Source organism: Leptodactylus fuscus, chromosome 5 (genome assembly GCF_031893055.1).
Source record: "Leptodactylus fuscus isolate aLepFus1 chromosome 5, aLepFus1.hap2, whole genome shotgun sequence".
In the NCBI taxonomy this organism is placed as follows: Eukaryota; Metazoa; Chordata; class Amphibia; order Anura; family Leptodactylidae; genus Leptodactylus; species Leptodactylus fuscus.
The window spans coordinates 42,312,559-42,321,644 of NC_134269.1; the positions used below are offsets into that span (position 1 = coordinate 42,312,559).

The 9,086-nt window shown below is 44.2% G+C and overlaps 1 protein-coding gene across 2 annotated transcripts in view; it reads right to left on the reverse strand.

Moving 5' to 3' along the window:
• Positions 1-8,659, reverse strand: part of GFPT1 (glutamine--fructose-6-phosphate transaminase 1) — a 31,024-nt gene extending 22,365 nt beyond the window's left edge. For both annotated transcript variants that reach the window (XM_075273027.1, XM_075273025.1), the window contains exon 1: positions 8,532-8,659. In XM_075273027.1, the coding sequence (XP_075129128.1) occupies positions 8,532-8,538 (7 nt within the window). In that variant the 5' untranslated portion in view covers positions 8,539-8,659. The remainder of the gene's footprint in view (positions 1-8,531) is intronic.
• Positions 8,660-9,086: the final 427 nt, after the last annotated feature.

A 9,086-nucleotide genomic window follows, 5' to 3' on the forward strand; every position in this document is an offset into this window, starting at 1 on the left:
CCATTCCTGTGCTTGGACGTGGACGCACGCCCGCCCCGGGGGAGGACAGTTACCCATCAGGGTAAACAAGACTAGCCGGTTATTAAATCCCCATGATACAATGAATTCTGTCATCTGTCAACTTCAGGCACAAAAGATCTGGCAATGCAAGAGCACGAGATCCAAAAACAGTCCAGGCATGAACTTGTCAGAGGGTAATGCTGTCGGCTAATGTAACGTCATAGAGTTCGATCACTGTAATACATAGAGACATATAGAAGCTACCCAGAGGCAACTGTATATACATAGAGCTCAACAGTCTACACTGCAGAGCAGCCATAACAGGCCGATATCCACCAGGCATCCATTTATACTCGGCCCTTTGGGACTTCATTGAGAATCCAAAAAGACTGAAGACTGTATAGGGACTTATGGAGTTCCTGTGACTACGTATCCATCAGAGGGTGCCTCAAGAGGTCTCCACAGAAGCAGGACCCCCATCCCACAATATTCTTGGCCATATATTTTAGTCAGACATTGGCTCACAACTTTTTGGTTGCCATGTACCCCATATGCCCATAAGACCACAACCACCGGACTCCCCGGACCGAAGAGAGTCCTGGATCAGCAGATACATGGATATACGGTCATAAATTTAGACTTCAACTCTGCAAACCCTATTCAGACGTATAAGTCACAGCAATGTATACAACCAATCTGCTCTGTGTAAACAGACCCTTAAAATGATGAAGTGTTCCCTTTATTTATCTCACTCATCCTATTTGTCTCTTCTCTACAGTAGTCAGAGACAAGTTATGGGAAAGTTTCCAGCCGGACAGGGATATAGGATGACTGGACTCCCCTGGGAAAGGCCCCTGTTTCACAGATCACTTACACTGTGGCCCGCTATCAAAATAATGACTTCACTTTCTCCAAGGGAACGCCCGTCTAATCTGTCAATTAGAGACATTAGACGGCGAAGACACTGATCACTTGGCATTTAGAGGGTAACCACACAATGTCATTACCGCAAACCATTCTGTACAATTAATAATGACAATAGTCTTCTCTATTGGAAGTAACAGAATTAATCCTGGGCATGACTTTAATATTACAGCAATGCGACACTCGTTCACACGGGGTGGATTCTGACGCTGAATCCACCGCCTCACAATAGAGGTCTATGTAGACCGCCAACGTCACCCTCCGGACTAGGCCCATTCATTTGGGCCTACTCCGGAGCGGGAAGCCGTGACTGTCAGAAGCCGCGACAGGCACATTTTGGTCCTATTCTGGGGCGGTTTCCCGCATCAAAATCAGGACCAAAATACGCGGTCCCGTGCCTTGTGTGAACTAGCCCTTATTATACCTGGTGCTTTCGTTTTTAAAGGGGATTCTATCACTTACTTGCTCCAGGGTTTTGTATATGACAAAACTGGGGGCTGGTTAAGACCTCGGGTCATGTCATCAGAACCAGCAAATCGCTCCTCTTCCTCTGTACTCTCCCATGTTACCTGTACCTTGGGGGCTGGATTTACTATTATAATAATAAATTCAGCTACCCCCCTTCCCTTTCCAGATACAGGTAACTAGCAATGAATGCAGGAGGTGAAGCACTCAGGCAGCAAGTGCTAGTACTGATCCCGTGAACTCGAACCAACCCGGAACCCCATGGTTTGTTGCATATAAAACCCCGGAAGTAGTAAGTGTTTATATATTCTTTGGCGAACCCCCCTTTCTAATCAATTTCCTCCAATTCCCAGTCCTTTATACATTCCTGTAAAATGGTCACAAGCGTTTCAGACGACTCCATAGACATTGTGCTCCGGTACCGTGCCGACAAGAAAGTCTACCCGATCACATGCTATAGGTCGCTGTGGATGACCCATACATACCGATTGTCCTTAAATAAATAAAACCGCAATGAGCACACGCAGAAACAACTACATAATTCCTATAGGCAAAGAAAGGCGACCAGACATACATTTCCTCCGCTTTATAGGACATACATTTTACATATACATATCCTTGTAAAACCCTCAATAAACTAGACGTACACCTGTCATTTTCACCAAGGTGACAGAAACAAGAAAAACGTGAAGCAAGAGTGCCCGAGGACAAAAACAGGTGTGTCCCTGCATATACAGACAGTGCAAGGACTCGGCATTCCTCCGTCATAGCATGCTGAATAATAATTACCTGCATCATAAGCGATGCTAGCGTCACACTGACCTTTACTATCACAAGCTACTAGGATTTCCTTATTAATAGCTACAAGTCTATAATACTTTTACAGTACAATTAAGGGTTATTAAACCTGGATTAGATAAAAATAGCTGATTTATTCCACAAACTATGCCACACTTGCCCACAGGTTGTGTGTGGTATTGCAACACAGCCCCATTAACTTCAATAGGTCTGGACTGCAACATCAGTCATCCCATAGGTCATCCACTAAAGATTAGTACAGGTCCAACCCCGGGGGGCCCCTGCCCAATCAGCTGTTTGAAGAGGCTGCAGCATTCGTGTGAGTGCAATCCTTATTTCCTTAGGGAAAACCTCTTTAAGGAATACAATATTGACAATCCAAGAGACGATGCAACAGATGCATGTCAATGTGATGCAAGGATTTTCTAGTCATTTTTCCAAGAAGCCTTTAGTATATCTTAACTTCCATACACAGATGTGAAAAGTGTGGAGACTTCCAAAAACATGTATCTGTAATACTAAATACTTGAATGATGACCATGAAGGAGCCAACAGCTGGAGAAATCTGGAAGGAGTTCTACAAGCAGCTCAGGGTGGCTGTAGATTAGGAACACACTTCACATCTCTGATGGACAGTAATAGGCCAAAATCACACAGGCAGTTTTTGATGCAGAGTGCTGAATTAGGCTTCATGAACATGACAAGTGATCGTCGTTTCAAGGGGTTTCCGATGGTCCATTCCAAGAGCACATAGAACATGTCCTATCCAGATCTGTGAAAGTGAATCTGAACCATGGAAGTCATTTAGATGTTATCCAAGTGTCGTCTGACTTTTTCCATTAAAAGTCGGAAGCCCTCAGGCTGCACATACTATTGTGAGCATGAACCTTAAGGTCATCCATATACCGCACTTTAGATAGCTGTCATGAGAACACAAACTCAATTGAAAGCTATTTCACTCAACTTACCCATATACATGCATGCTCGGTGAAGCTATGTGTGTATACTGAACTCAGGATGGGAGACACTTCTGCATACGTCCCCCAGAAAAGGGTTTCATCTCCACAACATCTGCTGAAGGGGAACGTTGGGAGACCCCATACACATTACCTGGTCATCAAGTTCCATCAAACATGACAGGCCCTGCTGACCCCATCTGACCCTGGTTCACATTAGTGTATGTGTTCCGTCCGGTTAGGGTAAGTTCACAGGGTTTTTTGGTCTGGAACCTGAGGCGGAGGAAAAAAACGGCTCCTGAAAAAAATGACCTGATTGATTTCAATGAGAGCCATCTTTTTGATAAGGATTTTGAGGCGGATACGGCCTCAAAATCCTGACCAAAAATCCCTGTGTGAACTTACCTTTAGAGTCTGCATGGAGACCCCCCCTGTACGAAATACAATTGCAATTGCAAGCGCTGTGCTGTAAAAGCACACGGACCCCATTATAATCTATGGGATCCGTGTGCTTTTACAACACATTGCTTGCTATTGCGATTGTATTCCGACTGGGGGGTCTCCATGCAGACTCTAACCGGATGGAACACATACGCCAATTAGGGCCAACCCTAACATGTATGGCCAGATTTATACTTCTTCCTACTGAATCCTTTTCTGAATTTGTCCATCCTTACTTCCCTTTGAAAGCAATGAGTGGCAGAATCTGAACAATCTTTGGAGCACATTTTGAGGTGGAATCTACTTATATGCACTGAGGACAAGTTCACACAGCCATGTTTGTCCCCTGCATGCTTGAACAGTAGCATTGCTGCATGTGTAGCTCGTCCACCAGATGCTTACAGTACCTGGAGGCTTCTGCAACCGCTTTTTGGTGCAGGGTCCAGGTGTCGGACGCCCAATTTGGGGCCAGAGATCCACTTGAATCTAAGGCCCCGTTTTGTGGAAAAACTGCTTTTTTTGTTGCAGATTTTACAAGCGAACGAACCCCCCAAACACAGTTGTGAACCTAGCGCAAGTGTGGTAAATGTAACCAATAGTTCTTATGGAATTACTGCAAATACTCCAACACTTAGATTTTTTGCAATCGCAATAGCACAGACATATGACATGGCACGCACACATGCAATGCCTTGCATTCATATAGAAATATGATATCTATGGGTGTATAATAGCTGAGTAGCTTAATAAGAGTCTTAAGAAACTCAGGTTAAACTTATTCCTCAACAAGTGTATGGTTTACCAATATGTGTCGTGTTATCAGTCATAAAACATCCCGAGGATTAAGAAATGCAGATTTTTTTTTTTCTGAGCAGGGTACAATGAGGTCCCTGTATGGGTGCAAAGCTTAATGGTCTGCAGAAAAAGAATGTACGTGCCTGTATAATGAAAGGCAGAAACGCAGAAACCTAGCTGAATAGGGCCGATTGATGTGGCCGGCCGAGAAGGGTCACGTTACATAGTGAACAAGTCGTGATTGCGAGGTGGCCACAAGTATCGTCTCCTCACTATGACGGAAATAGGTGTCGTAAAAATCTCTATCAGCTCTTCCTGGTTTCAGATGCTTGTGCTGAGGGAATAGTCACACACACCTATTGACTCTATCGCCAGGGCCAAAGTTCACTAGAGACGCCGAAGGGCGAAATAATAAAAGGGCGTAATATTAAAGGGGTCACAGATATGGAACCATCCAAGTATTGATACATAACTGAGGTCTAGGCCCAATGCATGGTCGAAGCTATGAACGCAGCATTTAAAGGGGCTCAAAATAAGCCCAAAGTATAACGTCTATAGTAAACCAAGAAGAGATTTACTAAAACTAGAGTAGTGGAAGCGTCAAATTCCATTATGAAGGTGGTCACGCATTTAGGTGAATGTCTATCAGGGTGACGAATTTCAAGAGGACTGTCACGTCTATGGAGGTATCCAAACTCTGTTGGATTTGAGCATGCCAATCCTCAAGAGATAAGCCAATGCCAGTGTCATCTGGCAACGGCGTATCTCCCCCCCATCTACTAAGGACATCTTAATACTTCTTAGACCTATGGTGGTTTGGTCAAGTGGTTAGGAGATAGAGTAGTCAGCCAGATAAGCGGTTCTTTGACAATTTCCTGACCTAAAGATCCAAGCCCAGTTCAGTAACCCAACATTGGATTGTTGCCATGTTTATGGCAACCTTGACCAACAGATGGTTAACACTAACATAACATTATCCATCCAGCATTCGTTACAAAAGGCAACTATAGATTTGTTCCAGTTTAGCAACTTTGTAGTTTCGGGGAAATCTGCTCATAAGAAAACAAAATCCTTGCACTTAAGCGCAATCTGACTCAAGTCTCCCACCCAGATATTAAAGGCTTCCAAGAACCTCTGAACTCCTGTTTTACACAATAACACATTACTGTACATGGAGTAAATATCTGAATGCCAAGGTGGCACAACTTGCATTCCTACAACTGGTAGTCATGTTAGGCTGGACAACTATTATAGTGAAAGGGAAAGTCCCATCAGGACCATAAACCCTAATAGTTGGGGTTAGATGGTGATTTTGGTGAAATGGAGTCGCCTTGCAACAGAAGATGCTTCTAGCTGGGAAAAAAATAACTAATCTGAGCAATTCTTGATGTTTTGCAACTAGCCATGGTAACAGCATCCTATGGGTCACATTGACTCTATGTTAAGGAGTCGCAGGTCATTAACAGTAATGTTGATTTGCAGCTCCCAGATGTAAGGGAAGGAATCGCTCTGAGCGCGCCCCCTCTATGAGATTAGTGCAATGCCAATGGCCCTTGCCCCCAATATCAAATGGGTTGGTTGTCACCAGATGATTTCACTATACCCATCTCAGAGAATGGCTGGTCCACATAAGGAGTTCACATGTTCAGGTTTTCTGGCTGAATCCTGACACATACATACATATATACATATATATATATATATATATATATATATATATATACACACACACACACACACACACACACACGTTGCTTATGGGACCATGTAAAGGTATTTTCAAAAACAGCCCCCAAATAAGGATAAACCTCAGAACATATCACTTGTAATACTTTCGGAGTATCTAACACTGATCACATATCAAAAATTTCTCTGTACATAGGTTGTCCAAAAGATCAGCCAAGAGATCCCTATCATCAAACAAAACCCAATTTCACAAGACCTAAAGTATTCCCAAAAACATTAAGGCTTCGTCCTGATTAATGTGACACCCACACGTTACAATGTCACCATTGCAGTGACAATGACCAGACAAAATAAACACCACCACAATAGTAGGGTGACCAGAGACCTGGACACCACCTACTGGGACCTGACAAAGAACAGAGACAAGTCCATCTGACTTAGATCCTGATAAGTCCCATTTGCATCACTATCAACACTAAAAAGCCTTCTGAAAAACAAAATAGGGTTAAATGACACAAATTAGCAAAGTCAACAATAGGAGGGCATTATTTACCTCCCCATGGGGCCCCACAACATGAAAATCCACTCTATTAGGTCAATGAGACCTGGCTGTAGCTGGATAAATAGGACTAGCCCCACATCCTGGAAAACAGGATCTAGATAAGAAGCAACCAAGTCTCTGCCTTACCTACCAAAGACTTGTATCCTACAAACATGTCCCAGACTGTCTTATTTATTTTGCTTACTTATATAGCGCCAACCTATTCAGCAGCGCTTCTACAAACAATGAAGCACATTGTCCCATATAGGTCTCACAATCTACATTCCCTATCAGTATATCTTAGGAGTGTGGGAAGAAACCTACACAAACAGAACTTACAAACTCCTTGCAAATGTTGTTCTTGGCTAGATTCAAACCCAGAGCTCCAGCGCTGCAAAGCTGCAGTGCTAACCTCTGAGCTACTGGGTAACTTCCAAATTCTCAAGTAGGGAAGATGTTACCCAATTCTAGGACTATGTGGATACTAATAATGGGGAGAAGGGATGTAGACAACCCATATTCTCTGAGACAGAAAAATATAATGTCTCATGTTGGAATATCATTGCCCTCTATACTAAGGCTGCTCTTACACGACCGTAGTTTAAGACCGCAAATGGTCCGCAATTGTGGGTTTTCAATTGACACATTATAATTAGTGCGGCCTCTTATACCACCGGATATTTTATCCGTGGTGTGTCGGGCTGCAACCAAGGTCCGCACTTTATAGAACAGCCGTAATTCACGGCACTGCACGGACTCACCCATAGAACTCTATGGGTGAGTGCGGCAGTATACGGGCATCTGCGGAGTCTATGTTGCTGATCAGCAACTTGCAGACCGTAAAAGCATTACGGCCGTGTAAGACCAGCCTATAAATCACATCCATTTCACTGGAACTACCTGGTTCTATTATAGCAACCCTTCAGTCCCCATTATAGTCAATGGGGTCTAGTGGGCGCTGTTCACATCCATCATGCAGAGGATCCAGTGTTTCTTTATTTTTTATTGTTTTACGCCAATAAATGGAGTAGAACAAGAAAAACACTAGGACAGACTTACTTAAAGGACCATTTTTGTGACCTTTTTTGGAATTTTACAGATAATTGTATCCACTTATGTTCTAATCATACCGGACTATTAAGTTAATGAAGGTAATTAGATTGTAAAGGAAATTATTACACAATAGATCAATAAAGCGCTCCCTGTCTAGGTCACCTGATTGTATAACAACACCGACAACCCTGGGAAGAGTAGATGATACAATGTGACAAGACAATATACATACATGCATCAAGTGTATACAAGGGAAGGCAACACGTAACAGCGTCATACAACACCAACCGGGTTATACAGAGATGCCAATGCACCTGCGAGGCATCACGGTAGTACCAACAGTGAACTGAAATACATGGGGGCACCAATGACAAAAGAATCCTATATTAAAGACAAAGGTTCTGTCAATCAGCTGAATGTTCGGATCTATTCACACCAGCAGATCGTGATCAGGTTTTTTTTGGAGTCTGAATCGGTTGCAGATGATCACAGGGACAATACTGCTTGTCATCTGAGATTAGCTTCAAAAACTGCATGGAAAAAAACCTGCACATGTGACTAGACCCTTACGGCCAAGAGCGAATCTCATCACAATCACATCAGACAGATAACTGGAAAGACAAGATTTGATCGGCTGACGGTAAAAGCGACAATGTCAATAATAATAGACAAGAACCATTTGGGGGTGTAAATGGCACAGAAATGATCATCAGGATGAGGAAATGATCTGCACACGAGCAACAAACCATCATGTGCATGATATGGGCAGTGTTAGATGCCCAGGAGCCTCATGATGCCGGGCACACTCACAAGGCTCCCACACTGATGCCCCTGATGAATGGCAGCCCACCAGGAAGTGCCCTCATACTCACCACACATGCTGGTTCTTCCTCTGCCTGCCGCTCACTAATAGATGTCACAATCTCACACTCAGTCTGCAGCTAGTACAGCCTCACCGACCCTACATAAGGACCACAAACCGTGCCTTTGACGTCATTACAACAACCTGATTCTTCCTATTGGTCGCCTCCATGCCGGTCAATCACAGTAAGCCTTCCCATTGGGCACTCCCCTAACGTTCTTCCCGCCTCCATGGCGGATTCTAGCGCTGATTGGTGAAAGTGGTGGAAAGGCGTGGCTTGCTGTTGGCAGGAGTGACGTGGCCGGATCCAACACTGTGAAGCCACGATCGAGCGGTGACTCCGCAGAGTGGGCGGGGCCGAAAGGGGGAGGATGGGCGGGGCCGAAAGGGAGAGGATGGGCGGGGATTTTACGTCATGGGGACGGGGAGTGCCGAGTGTTAACCCTTTCGCGCGTTCCGAGAAGAGATGAGAAGGGGATTGTAGTCTCGAGACTGTGAGGGTGCTAGTCATACACGAGACCTGTCTGTAGGGGGCGTCTGATGGCAAAAGCCTGTAACCTGGAAA